The sequence below is a fragment of the Macaca mulatta genome, chromosome 2 (assembly GCF_049350105.2).
Source record: "Macaca mulatta isolate MMU2019108-1 chromosome 2, T2T-MMU8v2.0, whole genome shotgun sequence".
Lineage (NCBI taxonomy): Eukaryota > Metazoa > Chordata > Mammalia > Primates > Cercopithecidae > Macaca > Macaca mulatta.
In genome coordinates this window covers 120,444,921-120,471,691 of record NC_133407.1, presented here as the reverse complement: position 1 = coordinate 120,471,691, position 26,771 = coordinate 120,444,921, and the positions used below count along the sequence as shown (strand labels likewise).

At 42.8% G+C, this 26,771-nt stretch overlaps 1 protein-coding gene across 7 annotated transcripts in view; it reads left to right on the top strand.

Moving 5' to 3' along the window:
• ARHGEF3 (Rho guanine nucleotide exchange factor 3) overlaps positions 1–26,771 on the top strand; it is a 347,459-nt gene that overhangs the window by 163,691 nt on the left and 156,997 nt on the right. For all 7 annotated transcript variants that reach the window (XM_015130642.3, XM_077993227.1, XM_028844283.2 and 4 more), the window contains one exon: positions 18,948–19,010. In XM_015130642.3, coding sequence (XP_014986128.1) covers positions 18,948–19,010 — 63 coding nt within the window. The remainder of the gene's footprint in view (positions 1–18,947; positions 19,011–26,771) is intronic.

Below are 26,771 nucleotides of genomic sequence, written 5' to 3'. Positions count from 1 at the left end.
GCTACAGTGAGCAGTGAGTGTGCCACTGCACTCCAGCCTGGGCAACAGAGTGAGACCCTGTCTCAAAAAAAGAAAAAAAAATTACAACCAGAGGCTCACAGAAACTTAGCCCTGTATTCCCCGGAGCAATGGTTTAGTATTTATTAACTCAGTGTTCACGATGACTTAATAGAACATACTACTATGAATAATGAGAGTCAGCTGAATAATGAGAGTCACACACAGTATGTATGTGTGTCTTTGCCACTCTCTTGTTCACTCTCCATTTTGCCCTCTCTTTCTTCTAATCTCTTGCATTTTTGGTTCACTCTCATTTGTCAGTGGTCCTTCTGACATTAGCCTTGGGCCCTCAAGGGCACCAACCTTTATTCATTTATCCATGTATTTAATACACATTTGTGGATCACCTTTTGCCATGCACTGGTCTATGTTGGAACCTGAACACAGACCTTATGTTTCAAAAACATTGCTTATGCATAGGATTATTATAATTGGTGATGATTTTGAGACAGATTGAGAGTCTCATGCTGATTTCTGGAAAGTGTTTCCCAATCTCTGCCATTCTCATTACCCACTTTCCTCCCCCACCCAAAAACCTCTTTGGCCACATACTGTCATAAATGTATAAAATGTTAGGAGAAAACTTTAGAGGTCACCTGGTCCAACTCCCTCAGTTTACAGATAATGAAACTGAGATCCAGAGAGGGAAAGTGAAATGCCTGAAGTCACAAAGCTAGTCCAATTGCCTTAAAAAAGCAGGTGACAACCCAGGTAATAATAGTTCCCAGTTGCTCTACTTTATTACTTATACATTGGGTAAGAAAAAGATAACATCGATTGTGATCTGGTCACTTCTGATTAAAAGCATAAAACAGATTTCTAGAAATCGTGTACATTGCAATAAAGCTGGAGAAAGTGTATAAATGGAAGTAGAAAAATATCTAGATATAACCGTTGTTGTTTCAAGACAGGATCTTGCTCTGTCGCCAAGGCTGGAGTGCAGTGGTGTGATCACGGCTCACTGCAGCCTTGACTTCCTAGGCTCAGTCAGTCCTCCTGCCTCAGCCTCTGGAGTAGCTGGGACTATGGTGTGGGCAACCATGCCTGGCTAATTTATATATTTATATATACATATTTTTTTGTAGAGGTGGGGTTCCACCATGTTGCCCAGGCTGGTTTTAAACTCTGGCTGGTTTCAAGGGATCCTTCTGCCTTGGCCTCCCAAAGTGATGGGATTACAGGTGTGACCCACCACACCCCGCCAACTGTTTTTGTTTGTTTGTTTTTTGTTTTACAAAAATATTTCTTATCTGCAATCAAGGTATCTAGATGTTTCCAATATAGAGGGTGTTTAGGTTTCTCACTTGGGTGATATTCATGATCCAAATACCTGTTGTTATAACACATCCAAAAGTGGGTATCACTTGGTCCTAACAATATGTAACATACATTTGCAAGCCAGGACTGTGACAACAAAGGGAGTTGGGAGTGGGGGCCTCTGCTACAAAGCCAGCCAGGAAACAGATCCATCAGCCTTTACTTCCTGTTCACTCCCCAAACCTAGCCTCCACTCTCTCCCCTCCCAAAAAGGGGAAGGAAGAAGGTTAGGTAAAGATAACGTGCCCATCCTCAAACAAAGGATGGCGAACGCTTTTGGGTCACCCAAGCACTCCCATTTCCTGTGGCTAAAGTTAGACCTATTAGATATGAATTTCATTTTTAATCCATGACTGGGCAGACAGAGGGTTACAGTGCCAGGAGTGGTTCACATCTTCTCCAAAAAGGATGGGGAAAAGGAGGAGTCCCTTTTCAGTCATCTCAGGGCACAGGGTAACAGAGAGTTGCTTTTTCTGTACTTGTCACAGCAGCAAAATGCATGGGACAGTTACTCTGTGTGACAATTAAGAGAGGGAGCTCATGTGTGAATCACCTTTGACTATAACCCTTAATGCTGAAAAAGTCTTCATAATTTTCTGTAAAACAACGTATTTTTTCTTTCATATTTATATTTAATGGAAAGTTTATATTACTATGATGAACAGAAAACCAGTATGCTTGCCATAAATAGATGATAAGCATCCAAACAAATAAATATGCACAAACCAATGTAAAAAAATTCTAGCTAGGTGCTATTGTCTGAGCCTCTTTGTACATAGAAGAGAAAGATTGGGCATGGTAAACGTTAGGGGAGTATTCAAGGTGAAGTATCCTCAATTTGAGCATTTCTCTTTGAGGGATTTAGGACGGACAATGAATTGATAAAGTAATAACTTTCTTGTTATGTGATCTGATGCTGGGTAAAGAACACTGTAACTGATTCTCCCGGTGCCCCACCCATATGGCCGAGGCCACTTCAGATGCCATCTGCAGGGCCTCTTGTCCACACCTTTGACTTTCTATGTCCTTCTATCTGGCAGGGTTTCTAGCCAGGGAAGCTAACATCCTGAGGAGCCCTGCTCCAGCAATGAGGGGAGGAGTTGGTAGATTGAAAGTCCCACCTCCTCACCCCTTGTTGGAGAATTATAAGGGGTGTTTTTTTGTTGTCGTTGTTTGTTTTTGAGACAGAGTCTCGCTCTGTCTCCAGGCTGGAGTGCAGTGGCAAAATCTTGGATCACTGCAACCTCCACCTCCCGGGTTCAAGCCATTCTCCTGCCTCAGCCTCCTGAGTAGCTGGGACTACAGGCATGCACCGCCATACCCAGCTAATTTTTGTACTTTTTAGTAGAGACGGGGTTTCACCATGTTAGCCAGGATGGTCTTGATCTCTTGACCTCATGATCCACCCACCTCAGCCTCCCAAAGTGCTGGGATTACAGGCGTGAGCCACCGCACCTGGCCATGAGGTGTGTTTTGTACGCTCTCTCAGGGGGTCCCCAGTGGGTTGAACGCCGGCTGCCCACGGCTGTAACCTGATGTCTCCATACTCTTTACTGGCTTCCCTCCTTTTCCCTGTCTCATTTTCCCACTCCCCATCAGTTCTTCCAGGGATCACCCCAGAAGAAAACAGCTGATAGCTACATCTTTGCCCCAGGAGCTGCTTTAGGGGAACTCCAAACTAACAGCAGGTAAACATAAAAGAAAGAAGGCTTATTAAAGAAAGAAGACTGGCTGGGCGTGGTGCCTCACGCCTGTAATCTCAGCACTTTAGGAGGCTGAGGCGGGTGGATCACCTGAGGTCAGGAGTTTGAGACCAGCCTGGCCAACATGGTGAAACCCCCTCTCCACTAAAAATACAAAAATCAACCAGTGTGGTGGCACATGCTTGTAATCCCAGTTACTCAGGAGGCTGAGGCAGGCTAATTGCTTGAACCTGGGCAGTGGAGGTTTCAGTGAGCTGAGATTGTGCTGCTGCACTCCAATCTGGGTGACAGAGTGGGACTCGATCTCATAAATAAATAAATAAAACATACCTAAAAATGTTTTTTAAAATAGATACAGGCCAGGCATGGTGGTTCATGCCTATAATTCCAACACTTTGGGAGGCTGAGGCAGGAGGATTGCTTGAGCCCAGGAGTTCAAGACCAACCTGGGCAACCAAATGAGACCCAGTCTCTACAAAAAATACAAAACTTAGCAGGGTGTGGTGGTGTGCACCTATAGTCCCAGCTACTTGGGAGGCCAAGGTGGGAGGATCAGTTGGACCCAGAGGTCAAGGCTTCAGTGATCTATGATGGCACCACTGCACTCCAGCATGAGTGACAGAACTGAGACCCTGTCCCAAAAATGAAAAATACATAAATAAATAAAAATAGGGCTGGCCACGGTGGCTCATGCCTGTAATCCCAGCACTTTGGGAGGTCAAGGTGGGCAGATCACGAGGTCAAGAGATCGAGACCATCCTGGCTAACACGGTGAAACCCCATCTCTACTAAAAATACAAAAATTAGCTGGGCATGGTGGCACACGCCTGTAGTCCCAGCTACTCAGGAGGCTGAGGCAGGAGAATCACTTGAACCCAGGAGGTGGAGGTTGCGGTGAGCCAAGATCGCACTACTGCACTCCAGCCGGGTGACGGAGCGAGACTCTGTCTCAAAAAAAAAAAAAAAAAAAGATACATATAAATAGATTGGAAATGAAAGCATCAGAATGAGTTCATGGTGTGTATATATATATATATATATATATATATATATATATATATATGCATGTTTTTTCCCTGTATCTACTGAGAGGGCCTAGAAGCAGTGGCACTCCCGTAGCAAAAACGTACCTAGTGCCCAGATCTATGCTTCTAAATACTCCTCCACTAAAGGGAACCAGAGTTCCTTGGAGAAAAGGCTGGTTCCAGGGCTGGGGCAGGGAGAATATAGGAAGATCTTGGAACATCTTTTTGTATCAAAAAGTAATGAAGTGCCCTAAGAATGATGGGTATGTGAACAAGCTGGACACAGGCACTAGGTTGTAGGGCTCTCCCTAGCCAAGTCTGGGACAATCTGAGCATCAAAATGAAAAATGATAGTAACGGATCATAACCCACTAAATAAAACAGGAATCCATGAGCCCACATGGATGTAAATAATAAATAAATGGTGGAGAATGGAAAGCTGTTCCCTCCAGTAGAAGAATAACTTATAAACACTGAAGAGATGATAGAGTTGAAAAATCATCAGTGGACACTAAAACTAGTGTGTTAACATTTCATGAGGAAGAAGACACTTCCATATTTTCAATTTGCTGGTTACTTAAAAACAGAAAAATAGTAACTTTCCAGTGGAGAAATTTAGAAGATGCCACCTCAACTAAATAGCATAAGCCAATGTCACCAGTATTGGGTCAAATCAATGCCACATGTCTTCTGAGGTGATGTGCTCAGGAAGATACTACATCGTCCCTTCTGTCATATTCCTGTGACAAATACACCACATGAGAAAAAATTCTCTTACTACTCTAGACATGTTTTAAATGTATAACCTGAATCTAATCATGAAAAAACATCTAGTAAACCTTCAGGTAGGGAAATTATACAAATAACTGGCCTGTCCTTTTCAAAATCATTAAAATCAAGAAATACAAAGAAAGCCTGGGGAACTGTTCCAGATTCAAGGAGACTCAAGAACATGTGACAGTAAATGCAATGCAGGGCCTTGAATTGGATTCTGGACCAGGAAAACCAATAGCTATGAAATATTTTATTGGGATAGTTGGCACCTTTTTAAAAAAGTGGTGAATGAGTTGATATATTTTGTCAATGTTGTTTCCTGCTTTTGATAATAATTCTCCTGTGTAAGAGGATGCCCTTGTTCATAGGACATACACACTGAAGTATTTAGGGTCTAAAGGAACATAATGTCTGCAACTCATTCTCAAATAATTAGGAAGAAAAATATTTTATATTCATATGTATAGGAAGAGAGGCGGGGGGGAGCAAATGAGGTCAGCTGTAGGCAGCCATGACTCTGAGTAAAGGATTTTCAGGAGTATCTTATTCTGGACTTGCAAACTTTTCTGTAGGTTTGAAACTATATTAAAATAAACTTGCCAAAAATAAAATAAATAAATAAACTGCACACTATGCCCTCCCCAAGAAAAAGGCCTGTGTTCCTTTGTTCCTCTTCAGGGAATCTAATATCCTCTCACCACACAACTCCAGGGGTATCAGGCCATTCGTGCTGCCGGCAGCTCTGCAGGAACTGCCAACCCCCCGTGCCTACAGGCCCTCATGCTGAGGCACAATTCCTGAGGCCCAAGAAGATAATTGCAGAATTATTTAATCAAAAGTAGGTCTCTTCCACACAAAACTGGAAACTCTCCCAAGAGGCTGGCCGTTTATCCTTAAAGATGCTGCTTTCTCTCAGTAGGAAAGAAACAACTGTAAGGAAAGGGACTGCATAATAATGAATACTCTTTCCCTCAGAACAATGGACCTGAATGGCCTGTAAACCCAGCACTTTGGGAGGCAGAGGCAGGCAGATCATGAGATCAGGAGATCAAGACCATCCTGGCTAACACGGTGAAACCCCATCTCTACTAAAAGTACAAAAAATTAGCCGGGCGTGGTGGTGGGCACCTGTAGTTCCAGCTACTCGGGAGGCTGAGGCAGGAGAATGGCATGAACCCGGGAGGCGGAGCTTGCAGTGAGCCGAGATTGCGCCACTGCACTCCAGCCTGGGCGACAGAGTGAGACTCCGTCTCAAAAAAAAAAAAAAAAAAATGGACCTGAATATGAATATGCCAACACAGCCTCTTTCTGTATCTCCTCACTGGAGGCAACTGGAGCCTCGCAAACTGCCATGGACCATTCCTGTGACAAAGGCCCCTCTCTCTGCCCAGCTAGAGCTCATTCAGCACAGGGGAGGCCACCAGTCATTCCGAGTAATCATGACTAACTCGGGAATAATGCTCTTGGCGATGGTCTGTAGAGAATCCGTCAGAACAATAACGTGAAAGCCAGTTCCCATTTCTGATGCAGCGTCTGGAAAGAAGTCAGCTGTGATTAGAGGGACATTTTCCTCCCACAGCTGTCTTTGAAAGTGGAGGAGGGGTTCACCACAACCCCAAATTACAGGGAGGGAGGTAGGGGGCCCCTAAACACTAGGGACATGCAGGTATTCAGGGCTTGCCTTCTTTAGTGACACTGTCATGTTCTGTCAAGTTCTGAGTAAAAAGCAAAAGTTGTGGTGAGCCACAAATGGGCTGCAGGAATGGGGGAAAGTACTTTGGGCTAAATTTTCTAATCCAGAATCTTTGCTTCAAAGTTCATCCCAATCACTTTTATCCTGAAGTCTGAAATGCAGACCTGGCTTTTGCAGAATCAAAGCATGTTTATCCAGCATTTAATCCATTTCCCAGGAAATCAGTGTTTTACCAAGAGTAGAATTCTTTTTTAGGACTTTCCTGGACATTTCTAAGGCTTAACCCAGCACACAGAGAATGTTCAACACCTGCTATATGTGAACAAATGAACCCATTTGCCCATAAAATAGCAAATCCATAGAATTTCTTTTTTTTTTTCCTTTTTATAATTAAAAAAGAGGGAGAGAGAGTCTTGCCATGTCACCCAAACTGGTCTCAAACTCCTGGGTTCAAGCAGTCCTCCCAGCCTGGCCTCCCAAAGTGCTGAGATTACAGGCTTGAGCCACAACGCCTGGCCTAAAATTTCTTTTCAGGAGAACTAAAATGCCAAGAAATACTGTATAAAATATCATTTTTTATTCTGGGGCCCACAATATTTCTGAATTTTGACAATAGAAACACAGGAACAGTAGGATACTCAGATAAATTAATTTCACTATTTAGTTTCATTCATTCAACAATATTTTATTAAGCACTTGCCATGTGTCAGACACTGTGCAAATGCTGTAGATAGATTGGTTAACAAAAGAGACGCAGTGTCTGTTCTCAGGAAGAACACAGTTGAGTGGACCCAGGTGATTCCAATGTGCAAGACTGAGATCATACCTCAGAGTTGTCCCACCAAACTGTCAGAAGCTGGGTTATTTATCTGCCAGCCCCAGTCCCTCACAGATTGAAAGCTGATCCCAGTGGCATTAACTCTCCGGCATTTCTGACCTGTGGAAAGCTGATTTGTGTGCTTTCCACACGGTGTGCAGGGAAATGGTGATTGCCCAGGGGTTGTCAGCCTGCTGTGTCTGCTATACGAGTGACCAGTTCTGATACTCCTAGAGCAGCCTTAGTCAAGTCATTTAAACTCTTTAAGTCTCAGTTTCTTTGTGTGTAATAATTTCTTTGTACTGTAAGGATTGGTTATAATACATGTAAAGCACCCAGCAAGGCAGTGGATTCTTTTTTTTTTTTTTTTTTTGAGACAGAATCTTGCTCTGTCACCCAGGCTGGAGTGCAGTGGCGTAATCTCGGCTCACTGCAACCCCTGCCTCTCAGGTTCAAGTGATTCTCCTGCCTCAGCCTCCTGAGTAGCTGGGACTACAGGGGCACGCCACCATGCCTGGCTAATTTTTGTATTTTTAGTAGACATGGGGTTTCACCATGTTGGCCAGGCTGGTCTTGAACTCCTGACCTCAGGTGATCCGCCCATCTCAAACTCCCAAAGTGCGGAGATTACAGGCATGAGCCACTGTGCCCTGCTGGCAGTGGATTCTTAATAGACAGTTGTTACAAATCCCAGCAAAGGGGCTGGGCGTGGTGGCTCATGCCTGTAATCCCAGCACTTTGGCAGGCCAAGGGAGGAGGATCACTTGAGCCCAGGAGTTCAAGACCAGCCTGGGCAACAAAGACAGACCCCATCTCTACAAAACAATAAAATAATTAGCTGGGCATAGTGCACATGCCTGTAATCCTAGCTACTTGGAAGGCTAAGGTGGGAGGATCCCTTGAGCTCAGGAGTTAAAGGCTGCAGTGAGCTGTGATCATGTCACTGCACTCCAGCCTGGGTGACAGAGTGAGACCCTGTCTCTAAATAAAATAAAATGAAATAAAATAAAATAAAATAAAAAATCCTAGCAAAGGGAAAGGACTACCTTAAGCAGCCAGAATATACAATAAAGAAATGGAATTTTGGCAACTGAAGTTGTGAGTTCTCATATGGTAGACAACACCAAATGGTTGTACAAGGGAACCTTCTGTTTATTTAAAGGAATGTCCTTTAGAGGACAGCTTGACAAGAGCAGCCCATTTCTCTAGCATTTTTTGTCTCTGCTTTGTGTGGCAAATTGCCCCAAGGGGTAGATGTTCGAGACACCAGTGATTGAAAGGGAGCCTTGCGCCCTGCTCTCCGTAGGGTTAAAGGCCTGCCTGTTGGCATTTGGGGAACTGCTCATGAACCCATGGGGTGTTGTGGCTGATAAGACATTACCAGCACTAGGAGCATTTCTAGGTAGAAGAAAGCAGGAACACAAGCCAAGTGAGTGAAAAACTGGCAATTCTCTTTGTAAATTCAGGTTCCCAGTATTATTGTGGATGATGAGCACTTTGAATTTGAATTATGCAGTTAGACAATCTAAGCTGATTGTTTACATGGATTAATTTTCTAGAAATTAAACAATGATTTGGACACTCCCTAAACTGCATATATATGGATAATAATTTTTGTTGATAATGGCTTCAAATCATTCCATCAGTGAAGAATTTTAATAAGTAGGGTTTTGTTATACTGTTTAAAAAATAAGTGAATAAACATATAAAGGAGGGCCCAGGAAGCACCATAGCATATTATGAACCAAGAATTGCAGTGAATCCAATTCAGCATACCTGAGAACCAGTAGAAAATAGTAATTACAGTAATTTAGAAGGCCTAGTAAAAAGTGCTCTGGTTAATGCAATTTTGTGCTTTGTGTCACATCCCACTGTTGAAAATCCTTGTGAATATGGACCCCTTCTCCCACCTTAGATTGATGCCCGTATTTTTTTTTTCTGGGACAATTTTTCTGGAAAATATATTTGGCAGCCCTCTGTCCTGGATAGATGAGTTTTATGTCTTTTCTCCTACTCCCCTGGCCTTGAGTGTTTTGGAGGGAAAAGCAGTTTGTAAATGTTTGTTGAATGACAGAGTGAATCCTGCTGCTTGTTAGCTATCAGGGTTGGCGGTGGCACTGGCAGGCTGGCTAGGTCTCCTCCCTCCTCCCACTTGTTTGGTTGGACATGTCTTCCTTCCTGTGGGAGAAGAGGACCTTTCCTTGGCTAAGACTGTCTCATCTGTACCTCTAAACAAGTTAAGGGCCAGGTGTTCCATGGCTAAACTCATAATAGGGACTTTTCCTAGTTTGCCAACATCAAGTTAATGAGTAGACTTTTAGACATTTTAAGTATTTTCCCCATGATTTTCGCCCCCAGTGCCTGTACATATTTGCTATTACTGCTGCTGTTGCTACTATTACCATTAATAGTTAATACTTGAGGCTGGGTGCAGTGGCTCACACCTGTAATCCCAGCACTTTGGGAGGCCAAGGTGGGCAGATCATGAGGTCAGGAGATCAAGACCATCCTGGCGAACACTGTGAAACCCCGTCTCTACTAAAAATACAAAAAAATTACCCAGGCGTGGTGGCAGGCGCCTGTAGTCCCAGCTACTGGGGAGGCTGAGGCAGGAGAATGGCATGAACCTGGGGGGCAGAGCTTGCAGTGAGCCGAGATCTCGCCACTGCACTCCAGCCTGGGCAACAGAGCGAGACTCTGTCTTAAAAGAAAGAAAAAAAAAAGTTAATACTTGAGTAGTTGCTGAGGGCCAGGCATTGTGCTAAGCTCTTTACCCACATTGATCTATTTAACTCTCACAGCAACCTTAGAAGGGAGGTATTTTAGTGTTCCCATTTTATAGATGAGGAAACTAAGGTGCAGAGAGGTAAAGTGATGCGCTTAAGGTTCCACAACAAATAAATGGCTTAACTAAGATGTAAACTCACAAACACTGACTTTAGAGCCTACCTAACATTTTCAACCTATAGTTAGTGGCATCTGAGCACATAATTGCATATTATATTTGTTAACATTTAGTTCCCAATAGCTCAGAAAACATCATGATTTCCCATTTCTCCACCCTGTGAGCACACTGAAGAGAGCCTAGAAAAAAGGTCTGGGGTTACTGGATGCTGGAAAAAAGAAGATGTTTTAAAAACAAGGAAAAGAAAAAAAAAAAAGCAGTGTATTAAAAATGGGGTAGGGGCCAGGCATGGTGGCTCACACCTATAATCCCAGCACTTTGGTAGGCGGAGGTGAGAGGATTGCTTGAGCTAAGAAGTTTGAGACCAGCCTGCGAAACACAGGGAGATCTCGTCTCTTTTTTTTTTTTTTTTTTTTAATTTTTAAAAATGGAGTTGGGGCTCCTCTCTCAATTCTCTCATTCACTTCTGGAGCTTCAGACTGGAGAAAAACAAAATGTGGATCCTCTCCCTGCTAAAACGTGAATTTAGCAAGTCAAGTTCCAGCTAAGGGCAAGTACAAGAACACAAAATCCTTTTGCTAATCTTTCCCCAAAGAAAGAGCAGATGAAAGGCAAGGCATCAAAGCCTCTGAAACCACCAAAGCTGTTTGCCAGCAAAGAAATAAATCAAAAAGGTTCAAGATCTGGTTTGAATTTAATAATTACAAATGACTAATCAGGGACTATTTGCTGCCAAGTCAGGAGCTGCACTCTCTCAATCAGTACGTTTTTGCTGCTCTGGTCACCTGGTTATTAAATAGAAAAGCCCAGTGATTAAATAACAGGGTTGTTCTGACACTAATCAATTCAATCTTGGCCATTTAAAATTAAGTCAGGCTTGCAGTAGCCCTTGTCTCTGTGAAAGAAGTGGGAACGACACAGTGCAAATGTGACTGAAGGTATCCAGAGGGTGTTTGTGGATAGTCCTCTGGGACCTGGATAGTTGGAGAGAGTCAGGCAGCATACCAGGTCTCCTGCCCATCATTCTGCAGTATCCCCCCATCTCTAATACCCTCCCTGCCTGACTCTCAACATCAAATAACAACAAAATAATTATGCCAGCAGTGACAGTAGTAGCAATAATAATTACGATAATAACCACAGTAGCAATAATACATTTTTTAAATCTCTTGCCATATGTCTGGCTCTGTTTGAAATATTTTATTTCCTTTAATATTTGAAATAACCCCATGATGGAGAAAACCAAAGCTTATAGAACTGCTTTATATAGACACTGACGTATCCCATACACCTAGAACCTGCCTGGCACATGGTAAATGCTCAGTAAATATTTGTTGAGTGAATGAAGGAATATAGAAGTAATTTGCCCAAGGTCACACCAAGTAGCAAAGGTGGAGCTGGATTTTGAACGGTCTCATTTATGCTCTTAGTTTCTTTGAGGTATGTAGGTAAATGCCTTGTGGGTCTTTTTATATTGTTTTAAAACACATATGGTTTTAAACAATTATTTATTTATTTATTTAGAGAAGGAGTCTTGCTCTGTCACCCAGGCTGGAGTGCAGTGGTTCAATCTCGGCTCACTGCAGCCTCTGCCTCCGGGGTTCCAGTGATTCTCCTGCCTCAGCCTCCTGGGTAGCTGGGATTACAAGTGTGCGCCACCACACTCGGCTAATTTGTGTATTTTTAGTAGCAATGGGGTTTCACCATGTTGGCCAGGCTGATCTCAAACTCCTGACCTCAGGTGATCTGCCCGCCTCGGCCTCCCAAAGTGCTGGGATTACAAGCGTGAGCCACCACACCCGGCCATTAAACAAATATTTAAATGTATTTTACATTATTTTCATGTATTAATTTAAAGGAAACGCAGATTGTTTTAAACAATGTACAAAGAGAAATAGCATCACATGCAGATACGTCAGTGGTTTGGCAGTCAGGGTGGCCTCGAGAAAATCCTCTCTCCAGCACTTACTTACTTTGTGACCTTGAGCACGTTACTGAAGCCTTCCTGAGCTTCAGTGTCCTTCTCTGTTAAAATGAACACCGTAAGGCTTACTTACACCGGGCTGAGGAGAAGCTTAAATGGCACCATCCACTAAACTGAGAGCGTAGTCCTTGGCTCATAGTAGGTGCCCAATTCCAATGTCTGTCTCCCTCCAGTTTTGTATTGGAAAGTACCTGGTGATTCTCTCAAAACCTCAAAGGAGGTCTGGAGAGGGTGGAAGCTAAGCCAGGTAAGGATACACTATTCAGGCTTGGACCATGGCCAGTTCTTCTGAGAATCTGTTGTCTTGAACTCCTGACCGCAGGTGATCCACCTGCCTCGGCCTCCCAGTGTGCTGGGATTACAGGCGTGAGCTACCATGCCTGGCCCCCTGGTCGCTTTTTAAAGAAGCATGGGAGGGTTTTTTCAGCACCTGAGCACTTCTAGAAAGTGTCTATAGCAAATATATAACCTGCAGGGCTAAGGACTTAGAGACTACATGCAGTCTATTGTTCCCACAGATTCTCTGTAACTGCCTTTCTCCCCGCCCCCATATAGGCACGTGGCATTGAGACTAAGGGGTCAGGTGCCCATTAAGTTCGTTTAGGGTTTGGTTCCTCTGGCTGTTTCCTTTCCATCTGAGGTGTTATCAATCTTGGATTACTTGCCCTTAAAGCACAGAGACCGAGTCCCTAGGCTGTTGCCTAGGGCAGTACACAGATAGATTCACTGGTCAGGGATGTGCCTCACCCTTGAACAGATCTGACATTCCTTTTCATAGGAGTGGAAATGGCCAATGTCCCACTTGGACCAATGTCTAAACCACTGTAATTTCTTTTAACATGTCTATGCATTTTAAGGAAAATAAATGCCCCCACTGGTAAGAAAAAAAAAGGCTCTTATTTGAAAAACAAGAATCTTAGCTTGAATGGGCAGGTTTTGTCTCCAAGGAGATTTGAGGTTGAAGAATTTCAGCCTTCAATGACCTTCACTTTTGAGGTTTTTTATTTAATTTTGGCTGCCCTATTGCCACCAGGTGGTTAATGAAAGGAAAAGGTGCCACCTCAAAAACACTGGCCTCGTTTATTCTTTCTTTTAGTCACCCATTCAGAAATTATTCACTGACCTACTGCTCAGCACAGGGCACTGAGGGGTTAAAGTTATGTGCTGAAATCAGAGAGCAGAGACTACAGCACAATTATTGGACTCACCCAAGGTGCTTTGTTTTCATAGTTGAAAGGGAAGTGGACTGTGCATTTGCTTCAGTAAATTTGACAAGAATAACAGGGTGGGTCCTTGGCTCCTCAAATTGACTGGGAACCTGTCAGACCAAGTGTGCAAATGCACAGTTCACACACAGTGCCCTTCCTGCCTTAGAATGCCCCCAGGTAACTGATCAGTGGTTTTTGATGCAGAGGAAGTAAAATGGCATTTTTTACTTCCTGTGGGTAATTCATAACAGGAGCTGCCACTTACTGTACACCTACTATGTGCCAGGTTTTGTCACCCAACATCTATGATCCTCACAACAGCCTAACCTGGAAGGCATTATTTCTACTCTACAGATAACATCCCAGAGTCTCAACCTCCTCCTGATACCTCCCAAGATCCCAGGTATAATACGGTAGCCTCCCAAGGCAGGAGAAGCAGAACTCAGGAAGAGCATGGGGTTATTCTAGGCAGCAGGACGCCCTTGCTGCTGTGCCCCAATTCATTCCCCAGCACATGTTGCTGATTGTGATCACAACATTCTCTGGCTTGCTATGCTGTGCAGTCCTTCTCAATACAGTGCTCCAAACAGACACTACCAGACATTCTGGATGGCAAGTGAGACATAACCTATTTGCCACCAGTGCTTGCCACCAGTGCCTGCTACCTGATAGCAGACACTGATAGCTCTTAAAACTAGAAAGGATCACAAAATTGATTTGGTCTAGACAATGTGTGCTGTGATCTTGAAGGCCAGTCTCTCTAGTAGAATAAAAATTATTTTCTTGCCATATTCCTCATGCTCAACACCTTCTGTGCAGGTCTGATGTGCCATCCCAGACTCTGGGACGGGACAGCATGGTGGGGAAGCACATAGTTTGAAGTAGGATAGACCCAGATTTGAATCCAGGCTCTGCTACTTGCTAATCATGAAACCCTGGACAAATTCCTGCCCCTTTTTGAGCCTTCATCTCCTACTCTGTAGAATGGAGATAATACCATTATCTACCTACCTCATGGGGTAGTTATGGGGATCGAATGAGATCATGCATGTAAGGATTTAGCTCTGTGCCTGACATGTAGTGAGCGTTCAATAGGCTAAAGTTTCCGTTATTATTAGTCTGAATTATTATTATTAATAGCTCCAGTGAAGTTCAAAGTGAGTGCCATGTCCTGTTGCACTCTCTGCTTTCTGAGATGCTCATTTGTTTATGTCTCCATGACTTATTTCCAACTGGTAATTTCTTCCATGAGCTACTCTGTAGATCACTGGCATGAGGTCAACATCCCAATATTCTGGAAATCCCAGTTCCTGGGTAGAACGTGAAATGTCTGTATGTGGCTTTTCCTTCTGTATGCCCTTCTTCACCAGGTCCTTTCTGTTCTCTCTTCCTGTGACCGTCTGGAGTTGGGCAGTTGGTGAAGAGGACAAGCAAAGGGAGGAGGACCAAGAGCATCAACAAAATCCAGAAATGCTCTTTTAAGGGAAGCTGGCTATGTAGCAGGGATTGTCCCAGGCTCTGGGACTGTGAGCATGACTGACCAAGTCCTGCCTTCATGGGCTTATGTCTCATGAAGAGGTCAACCAAAACCCAGAAAACAGTTAAATAAAATTATCTTTCTAAAATGGGTCTGCCCCGCTAGCCTCTGTCTTAGCATCTTATCTGACTCATTCATAACAGAGATCACAATCTGTAATGACTTTGTTTTATTTTTACTCCAAATTAGTGGGCAGGGAACATGCCTGGCTCATCCACTGCTATATCCAAGGACCCAGAATGGGGCTTTGCCTGTCCAAAGTGCTCAGTGAACACAGAGCAAATGAACAAGTGACTAAGTGATGGTTTGTGAAATTTTTGTTCTGAGCCCAGAGTTTAAACTTCAGGCTACTTTTTTGTTGCTAGCACTGGTCAGTCATCTCCCTATGTAAGACAATTGAAAAGAAAATTCATTTTCATAATTCATGGAGTTTTTATTTTATAAAATGTGTGGGTTCCTTAAGGAGATCATTCTATCCCAGATTAACTGTCTATGGCTGAATTAAAAAGACCATTGGAGGCCATTTGTCTTCTGGATTTGACACTTGGAGCAGGTGGCACTATCTGGCAGGAACTGGGTCGGGGAGCTCATGAGGCTTGACTCCAAAGCTGGGTAGTGTGTTGAATTGGTCTGGAGAGGGCTGCATGCCTGTGATGCCTGTGAGGAGAGGAGCTTCTCTTATTATTCCCTCTCCTGCATCAGTTTGCATCTAGGCTACTGTCAACATGTCAGGTTGACAAAATCATTGAGCTCAAGGAATGGAACTGTAGCACCATAAACCTCAATAATCTGGTAATACCAGGTTGCAGTGTGTATCAGTGTAGCCTATGGTCTGGGCAATTCGTAACAAGAGCTGCCACTTACTGTGCACCTACTATGTGCCAGGTCTTGTTGTTGCCCAACATCTATGATCCTCACAACAGCCTAACCTGGAAGGCATTATTTCTACTCTACAGATAACATCCCAGAGTCTCAACCTCCTCCTGATACCTCCTAAGATCCCAGGTATAATACGGTAGCCTCCCAAGGCAGGAGAAGTAGAGCTCAGGAAGGGCATGGGGTTACTCTAGGCAGCAGGATACCCATGCTGCCATGCCCCAATTCATTGCCCAACACATGTTGCTGATTGTGATCACAGCATTCTCTGGCTTGCTATGCTGTGCAGTCCTCAATACAGTGCTCGAAGCAGACACTATCAGGCATTCTGGATGGCAAGTGAGATGTAACCTATTTGCCACCAACCCTTTGAATAGTGTATGTAAAAGGCTTTGCCCTAGGAATTAGAATCCTGGATTCAGAGTGTTACGCTGTAACCATGTAACTTTGAGCAAATTGCTTCTCTCTCCTGACCTCAGTTTATTAACCTGTAGGATGGAAATTATCCCATACCATATCTGGCTCAAAAAGTCACCATATAAATATAAGCTGGTGAATTGGTTTCACTGGCACTGAAGTCCTGTTTTTAATTGTACCTGGATGGTGAATCAATAAGGATCAGGCCCCTGTACAAACATGAAGCATCCTCAAAAATGGCAGCTGTGCCTGGAGTTGTGATCAGCATCTTCTCGAGGCTTTCCTTAAGGACCCTGAGTGGACTATTTGACTTCCTAAAAGTCACTGGGTGAGCTTGTTAATGCAGATTGCTGGGCATCCTCCCAAATGACTGATTAAGCTTTCCTGGGGATGGCTCCTGGCATCAGCATCTCTGAATCATTCCTCAGGTGATTCTGCTGCACGCTGCACCACTGTTTCAGTGGAAAAATGTATAGATTTAGAACGCCTCTGCTCTGGATAGGACCATGTTGAACTTTGGGATTTTAAATATCTAGGTAGCTGCTTAGCAAAAAGAGGCCCCTATCTCTTCCCCACCTTTGTCTGACAAATTCTTATTCATCTTTTAGGCCTATTCAAATGCCTCATCCTCTGGAAAGACCTCCCTCACTGTCCTCCCAGAGCCCTCCAACCCATGTTTTCAGCACCTACTGTGTACTAGGCACTCTACTAAGCTCTAAAATGCATTACTATATTTACTCCTCTTCCTTTGAGAATAGAAGCTAATGCCATCACCACCACCTCTGCTCACACCTTAGAGTTGAGAAAAGGTGACTCAGAGAATCAAAGTGACTTTCTCTAGGATGTTTGGCTCTTATTGCATTATAGTTCATCATAATAGGCCTGTCTCTCCTACATGAGTGTAAGGTCCTTAACCTTGGGAATTGCTGACATTTGCATTCCTGGGAGCAAACACGGGGCCTGGCACATAGTAGATGCTCAACAAACCTTTGTTAAATTGAAGTGAAAAAAATAACAGAACAATTATAGTAATATAGAAAAGAGTATTTCTGTTTGCTTTCCAGCCTCTGCCTTTGTTCAAGTTCAGGGTTCCACTAGAGGAGGAGGAGGCTGACTTCTTTTGGGATTGAAGACTACAGATGTCTTCAAACTCTCCTGTAACCCTATGCTGTTGATTCTGGTCTTCTGGTAGCTTTCTTCTAAGTAACATCAGAAGACCTAGCAAGTCACAGGTTAGGGACTGAAGAAACACTTGACTGGTTGGTTGAGCTGGGGGTGCAGAAGAGAGGTGAATGTATCTTTGATGAGCTTTTTTGTGGCTTGTAGATTAAATTTATTTTCTTCTTATGAAAGGAAAAAGGCCAGGCTCAGTGGTTCACTCCTATAATCTCAGCATTTTGGGAGGCCAAGGTAGGAGGATCACTTGAACCAAGGTGTTTGAGACCAGCCTGGGCAACATGGTAAGACCCCCTCTCTACAAAAGCTAAAATTAGCCCGGTGTTGGAGTGTGCTCGTGAGGTCCCAGCTACTTGGGAGACTGAGGCAAGATAATTGATTGAGCCCAAGAGGTCAAGACTGCAGTGTGCTGTGTTCACACCACTGCACTCCAGCCTCTGCAGTGCGCTGTGTTCACACCACTGCACTCCAGCCTCGGCAACAGAAGGAGACCCTGTCCCAAAAGAAAAAAGAGAAAAGAAAGAAAAGCATACTTTTTCACACCTAACTTGGCAGACTGCCGTGGTCATAAATTTACAAATTCATTTCAAATACAGTTATCTTCAGTCCCAGTAATGACTTTTTAAAAATCATATGGCTGTAAAGCAGGAAAGTTGGAGAAGATGTCTGAGTTTCTTTCCAACATTAGGGTTCTGTGATTACATTAGGACCCTGGATATGGTTTAGAGCAAGTTTAAATTACTTAAGTACAAAGCAGCTCTAAAAATGGAATGTCTTCAAGTGAATTAGATTTTCTTTCCAATCTAATCTCCTCTTCCCAGTTAGTCATAATCTGAACTTTGTATCTAAATTTCTGTGCCTTGATATATGGAGACATTTAGAAAAAAATGAAACTCAAAGAGAAACAAACTATAACAGCACACATAAAAATAGTAACACAAACCAGTTATCCTAGAGCTTAATAGTTTCTCATAACTTCTTAGGCTGTCTTAGAAGCGTTCATTTATAGGCTGGGCGCGGTGGCTCACGCCTGTAATCCTAGCACTTTGTGAGGCCAACGCGGGTGGATCACGAGGTCAGGAGTTCAAGACCAGCCTGACCAACATGGTGAAACCCTGTCTCTACTAAAAATACAAAAATTAGCCAGGCGTGGTGGCATGTGCCTGTAATCCCAGCTACTCAGGAGGCTGAGGCAGGAGAATCACTTGAACCCAGGAGGCAGAGGTTGCAGTGAGCCAAGATCACACTACTGCACTCTAGCCTATGCGACAGAGTGAGACTCTATCTCCAAAAAAGAAAAAAGAAGTGTTCATTTACATAGTTTGGTTACAAGTCTTGGGTAACATGGTGGAAATGATAAGGATTGCATGTGCTATTTGATTGCTTTTTTCTTGCCTTAATCAAAGCCATAACCCCTACTTACCTTTGAACTTTGTTTTTTCATTTGTTTTGCAGCGAAAACGGAAACAGAGCACCCAAGATGAAGATGCTGTTAGCCTTTGCAGTCTCGACATAAGTGTAAGTATAGTCCTTTCTACCTCCACTGGCGCCGAGAGCATCTCTCTTCTCTGAAGATTATTTGTTAATAATATGCTGTGTGCTTGAAGTGGACTTCCAGGATCTGACTATGGAAGTTGTGACCTGGGGGAAAATTTTTTTTAACTGAAAAACATTTTATTTCACTGGAGAAAACTGTGTGGCCAACTTAAACTTCCAGGCTAAGTTGTTTATTGCCTATGTCTTTTCTCTCATAAAATGAATTATGAACTCAGTACATCTGGGTAGAATCTAGATAAATACGAGTGTGCTCTTTTAAAGGCTGGTTCCAGAAGATGGAAGAGATGTTTGTCCCCCTTTGAGGGACAGTTAGTGGCTTGGCCCAGCTCAGGCAGCCGGATGGGCCAAAGGCCAGAAGAAGACTCCAGCAGCATAGTGGAGTGAGTGGCTTTGGATCAGCAGATCTTAGTTTGAGTCCAGATTCTGTACTTACCATCTGTGTGACACCTTTCCTTACCTGTTTCCTCATCTGGAAAATAGGGATGAAAAGACTTAACCTGACAAAATTTGGGAGGGGATCAAATAAAACAATAAAAGAGAGAATACTAAACACATTACTTGTACATACTGGGCACCCACTAAATATTTGCCTCATTGTGTTTTTTTTTAATCAGAAGTTTGTAGAAGATGCTCAAGTGTCTTGGTAGTTGACTGTTGGTGATGATCAAGGTGGAAAAGCTTTCTTGGCTTTGTTTCAGAACATGTCCTTGGATACTTAATTTCATCGCTTTCTTTGTGTGGCCACCTTGTCTCCCCACTGATGCAACTGGGAAGCCTACCTTAGCCTCTGATGCCCTCATTATCCAGGGCCTGAGAGGTGGAGTAGGAATTCAGGCCCTCCCTGGGCTCCCCTTGTCAACTCATCATCTGCACGTCCCTGGGGTTTAACCACTGTGCTCTGTGGATCCATCTAACATTAGGCCCTGCTCGCTCTCCTCTATGGAGACCATGAAAGCTACTCTTATGAGATGAGAAGCCTTCCAAGCTGGGAATAAAGAACTGAGTCATGGTTCTGGCTCTACCTATAATTAACAGTGTACCTTGGATGAGTCATTTCCTTTCTCTGAACCTCTGTTTCTTCATTTGTTAAAAAATAAAAAGAAAAAAGGTTTGGGATCAGGCCTTCTAAAACCATTGTGAAAAGGAAACTCATTAGATATGGATTGTCAGGTACTCAACTGATAACATTATTTACCAGTGTGAACAATGTTTTTTAAGCTATTTTTAATTACTGCAGTTTTCTGTGGTGCAAGCAGCCATGATGGAGTGAGCTTGAACTGGCACTAATTAATGTACTTCAGCATCTATTTTACCATATGGTGTTTGTTTGTTCCAATCTTTAGACCCTCAGATTGATGGAGTTGGGCCAGTTTACTAGGTTGCCATGGTGAACAGAACAAAAAGATGATGTTCCTCTGGGTTTTACTTTACTCATTGAATATTTTGTTATTGACAAGTGAAGTCTATGGAATTTCTCTTAGCAGCAGCAAGATGTTTTGTGTGTTTGAATCTTTTTAATTTTGTGGAAGTTTACTTTTAGAATTTAAAGATTTTCAGAATTTAAAGACTGTCAGAATTTACAGAGCCCTTAGCCACCATGTATGTATTCCAGTCCCTTCACTTTGCAAATAAAGAAGTGGAAGCCCTGGAGGTGTAATGACTCAGGCAAGACTTCAATCCAGGTCACTTCTAAGATTATGCCTTGTCTTACATTTTTCCCCAAGTATATTATTGATATCCATTTTTCAGGAAAGCATGTCTCTAGATGCTTTCTGTCAAAGAACCACTAACATTGTATTAAAGGACTGTTTACAACTATGAATTATGATTTGATTTTTGTCTTGATTGTCATCAGTGGCCTTGACTTCCCATCAAGGTCACAAGCCTGTGGATAATTTGGCTTCTTTTCTCCTTGTGCAGCTACGGATGATGTTTTCTTTTTTCTTAACCATCTCATATATTATGTTTTGTCAGAGTAAAGAGACTTGTATAGAAGATGAATCTACCCCATTACCACCACCATGGCCGATCCCTACGCTTAGGGTCTCAACTCTGGACAGACTCATTTCTGATTTACCTGGCATTTTTCCTGAATCTTGGCAAACAGGGCTGAGTTTCCTCCATTTATTGCCACATAGTATAATAATTGCAGAAGTTGGAAGAATTCTAGAAACTGTTGTAGGAACATGAAAACTGCTGTTTTGCAGATTCCACTGACCATTAGAGTCATATGGAGATGATAGAGGGTGTGACAGATCCAGATGTGGCCATGGAGGGAGTGTGACTAAATTTAAGTAACTTTCTCGCAGTAGGCACTCTGGAGAGATGAGTTGAATGGAATTAAATGGTAGATAGAGCCACACAGGAGAAGATGTTTTGCCATTAAGGCAACAATGGTGAAATGAATATCTGAATCCAATAAATTAATTGCTCTAATAAGTAAATGGCCTCTGCAGGCTACTCAAAGGAGCTTTATCTTTGTGCATTTAAATGATGATATCCAATAGAGTCACTATCCCTGAGCTAACTGGCAGTATTACTGAAGAGTTTTTTTCAGACTGTTTCTATGTGTAGTGGAAAGTATCTTTGGAAAAAAAAAAAAAAAAAGGTGGGTCCCATTGGATGACTCATACCAGAGGATGCGAGGGTTTGAGAAAGTAATGTGAGTAACTTTCAATTTTTATTCCATTTAATAAGTCGTAAGACATTTGCCAGATATGTGCTTTGAACAAGAAATTGCTAGATGAGGGGACAGGTCTTTGGGGATCATAGTCAAGTTTTCATTGAGTCCCAGCTCAATGCTAGATACACAGTAGATTCTTGATAAATACTGTTGATGGGTTAAAAAACAAAACAAAACAGTGAACTCGCCTAATGTATACCTCTTCTGAAGAAATATCTCTGGGACTTAAAGTTGAGAAATATTAACACAGACTAAATCCCTCTTTGATTAAAAAGTAAGTGCCCTATAGCAGCAGTCCCCAAACTTTTTGACACCAGGGACCAGTTTCATGGAAGACAGTTTTCCACTGACCAGGTGGGGTAGGGGATGGTTTCAGGATGATTCAAGCACTTTACATTTATTGTGTACTTTATTTCTATTATTTTTACATTGTAATACATAATGAAATAGTTACATAACTCATCATAATGTAGAATCAGTGGGAGCCCTGAGCTTGCTTTCCTGCAACTACACAGTCCCATCTGGGAGTAACGAGAGGTAGTGACAGATCATCAGGCATTAGAATCTCATAAGGGGCCAAAACCTAGATCCCTTGCATGCGTAGTTCACAATAGGGTGTGTGCTCCTATGAGAATCTAAAGTCTCCACCGCTGATCTGACAGGAGGCGGAACTTGGGCGATAATGAGAAAGATGGAGCATGACCATAAATACAGATAAAACTGTGCTTGCTTGCCCGCCGGCCACTCACCTTTTACTATGCAGCCTGGTTCCGTGGCCCTATAGAATGTTTGATGTTATCATCACTCAGACACCCTTCAGGATGACTGACGTTATTCTTACAGAACAGGGATCCTCGCTTGTTTAGGGGGATGCATCACTTACTGTTTTGGGAATCTGGTGATAGCATAGGAAATTTTACAAGATTGATGTGTGATTTCAGGGGATTCATGGATCCCAGCCAAGACCCCATGTTAAGGGTTTCTCTTACAGAGGAAACTGGAAGGGTCTTAAAGCTCGGTGATGGGTGACGTATCTCCAAATAATTGTTTTCTGACTCTCTACTCCCAGCACTTGGTGAAAAATGAATTCTGACTGGAGAGTCAATGTTAGTTGATGATATAATCGGTCACTATTTTTTCCCACCGCCTCACCGCCTCACCCAATCCCCTGACTGGGCCCCCAACTTCCTGGTGGGTTAGAACACAAATTATTTCTGAGGGAAAATAAAAAGCAATGTACACTTTTGAGAGCAATCTGCCGAGTGGAGAAGGCTCCCAGCAGCCACCTACGAATCTCCTCTCACGTCAGAGGATATGAGTAGGATGGTTTCAGGGAGCTTGCCTCCCCCACAGCACTTTTCTAGTTTAAATTCTTATGGGCAAGAGACGATGTAGCTCATGTCACCACAGGAAAGGCCCTTGGTGCCAGAGCTCCTGCTGCAGAGCACAGCTCAGCACCACACATTCTTTCTCATAAAACAAATGAGCTCTGGGTGGAAATAAAAATAGCCTCCAATGATAAAGTAATATAAAAATAAAAAGGAATATATGTTCTCTAGAAAAATTGGAAAATGTGAACAATAGTTTGACAATCCCACCTCAAAGCCATAGCTACATTTTGATGAATTTCCTTCCTGTCATTATATACAAACCTTTATTTTTTTCATTATGAAATATTTCAGACATACAAATGGCATAAAGATAATAGAAAACCCCACGTAGCTACCAATGCAACTGAAGAAATACGCCTTTAACAGTGATGCCAAAGACCCTTGCAAAACCTTTGCTTTGTGGAGTTTGATGTTTGTTTCTGCTTTGCATGTCCATAAGTTTGCTATGGACATGTATCCCTAAATAACATATATATATTTAACCAGCTTTTAAAATTTATATAAGCATACATAGTTTTTAAAAATTGAGATCAGGCAGGCACACACAGTAGGCCTATAATCCCAGCAATTTGGGAGACTGAGGTGAGAGGATCACTTGAGCCCAGAAGTTCAAGACCAGTCTGGGCAACACAGGGAGACCCTGTTTCTACAAAAAAATTAAAAATTAGCCAGGTATGGTGATGCATGCCTGTAGTCCCCACTACTTGGGAAGCTGAAGTGGGAGGATCGATTGAGACTGGGAGGTTGCTGCAGTGAGCTGTGACTGTGCTGCTGCACTCCAGGCTGGGTGACAGAGTAAGACCCTATCTCAAAAAAAAAGAAAAAAAAAAAAAAGAAAAAGAAAAAGAAAAAGAAAAGAAAGGGGTTATAGTACAAATTAATTTATTCATGAATTTTTCACATACTATATTAAGAACATGTCATCATATTATGAAATATTCTGTAAGAATATTATTTTTAATAACAATAGAGTACTTTATCAAATGGGTTCATTTAAATCTATTCCACCGACCCTTTACTGGGTATTTAGATAAGTTCCAACTTTTCACTATTATAAGTAATGCTGATGGGCATCCAGGAACATGTTTGTGTAATCTCTTTTATCAGTAGGATAAAGTTTGAGATATGAAATTCCTGGCTAAAAGAGTATGAATATTTTTACAATCTGTGAACAGGTTTATCCTCTGCTTCTGGCAGTGAAGTGCAAATGAAGTTTAAAGCTGTTGAGTATCTTGTGTGGAATCTCACAGGCGTGGGAGATTGTTTTCAGCTTTCCCTGGCCCTTCTCTCTTCCCACTACATGGCCAGTCCCTTGCTAAGACTGTAACTTGAGGTGGGACATTTGCTTCCCCCCTCCACCTATCCTGCCTTTAGGAGAGCCCCTGACAGGGCCCACACTCCTCTCTTGATTGGTGGGGATGGAGCTGGTGGTGGGGCATCTTTTCTATGCTGGTGGAGCTTTCCCATGGGAGCATGTGGCTGGACCATCACTTGGGGTGAGATAGGATTGGAGTTCACATTCTTCCTGCATTTTTATTTTGCTGATTTGCAACCATCAAGATGGCCCTGTTTAAGCTCCTGGCAAGGAATACTTGGGAAGAATGTGCTCACAGCTCTCAGTGCTTTTAAGATCCATGTATTGGGATTATTCTGCCCCTTTTGAGAAATCTACACAGAAATCCACATGGCAAATGTTTGAATCTCACCCCTTCCCTCTCTTCCTAAGGGTAGTAGTTGAGGAAGAGCTGAGCTATGGTCTGCCAACAGTGGAGGAGGCTCTTCTGGAGCTCACTAACATGACTGCAAGACCCTCACTGAGGTCAAGCAGTATTCAGCATCTCTGTGGCCTCCTCACTGGCCTCCCGGCCTCTTTGTAGTCTGCCCTCTAAGCATCAGCCAGGGCCATCTTTCCAAGATGTCATGCTGCCTCCAGGTTCCCAGACTGTGCTTCCAAAGGCTTGCACCATCTGGCGCCTGCCTACCTCCTGAACCACTCCCACCTTTTACACATGCAGGCCAACCATGCTGGGTTTCTTTCAGTTTCTCAAAGTCGTCATGCTCCATCTTGTCCCTGGGCCTCTGCACATGCTATTCTCCCGTGTGTGGAATGCCTGCTGTTCCTTCTTCTCTCCGCATTTCACCTGGCTCGTGCTCCCTTACCCTTCTTATCTAGCTCTCCTCTAAGAGGCTCCCAGACTTTCCAGGATTCCTTTGTACCTCTCCCTGCAGCCATTCCCTACCACCACTACCCCACGCTCACAAGCTTGTGTCCCCGTCCTAGTCTTTATCACCCAGCATTGTGATGCCTGCTTCCATTTCACCTTCAGAGGCAGGCTGTGAGCCCTTCACAGGGAGGGCTGTGTTCTATTCTTGTTACATCCCCAACACCTGGCACAGGGCCTTGCCCATAGCAGGTGCTGAATAAACACTGAATGAAGGTATGCTTGAAATTTCTTCTGTTGTATGAATAATTGAAAGAAAGGGACAGATAAATGTTAAAAAGTCAGTAGCATTTCCAAAAAAAGGAGGGTTGGGATAGAATTTTTAAAATTTAAGGCAGAAGATGAGATGAACATATTTTTCTCAGATGTGTGATGCCAGGAAGTCTTTTGGACTTCGTTCACTCGGGTGTACAAAAGGCTATTCCTGATTTTTTTTTGTAGTACATGGTATAGAAGTGATCTGTTTATAAGTTCACCAATAACCTGTGAATTCCCTCAAAGCAAATACATAGTGTCCATCATAGATGCTCCATAAATATGTCTGGGATGGGTGAATGAATGAATGAATGAATGAGTCTCAGATTGAGTTACTTATATGGGTATTCTGAGATGCTCAGTATTACTCTTACTAGCATGGTTTTCCTGGGATTAATATTAATCAGAATTTCAGGGAAGAAGGGACCAAATGGCTAGAGTCCTTTCTTACGTAGCATGGCTGTGAGAGACTCATTAGATACACAGTGACAAGAGCAGCTACTGTTGATTTAATGCTTACTATGTGATGGGCACTGTGCTATTATACATTTTATTATTTAATCCTCATGTTATCCCTTTAGAGATGAGGCAAATGGAGTGGATAGAAGTTATAAACTTGCCTGAGGCCTTACAGCTAGCAAATACCATAGCTTTTGGATCTGAGTCTCAGGCCTGTCCTCCCAATCACAGTGCTAATTATAGTTATTATATTAGTAAATAGCATACTATAGCATGCTAATATGAATTAAGTATTCATATGCTCTGTGCTTTCCAAATACCTCATTAAATTCTCACAGTGGTATGGTCCTGTGACAATGGAATGTATCATACCCTTTTTGCAGATGAGATAACTGAGAGTCAGAGAGATAAACAATTGGTTCAAAGTCACAGTAACATGAGGATTAAATAATAAAATGTATAATAGCACAGTGCCCATCACATAGTAAGCACTAAATCAACAGTAGCTGCTCTTGTCACTATGTATCTAATGAGTCTCTCACAGCCATGCTACTCTAGCCATTTGTAAATTTAAGCCCAGGATGGTTTGATTCCATAGCCTCCCCACACCACCTCCAGGACAGGAGAGGAGAAGAAAGCTTTTGGCTCCCTGGCTTTCAGTGCTGGATGATGTTTAGTGCTTTTAGCTGGTCTTATTGACAAAGTTGCTTTG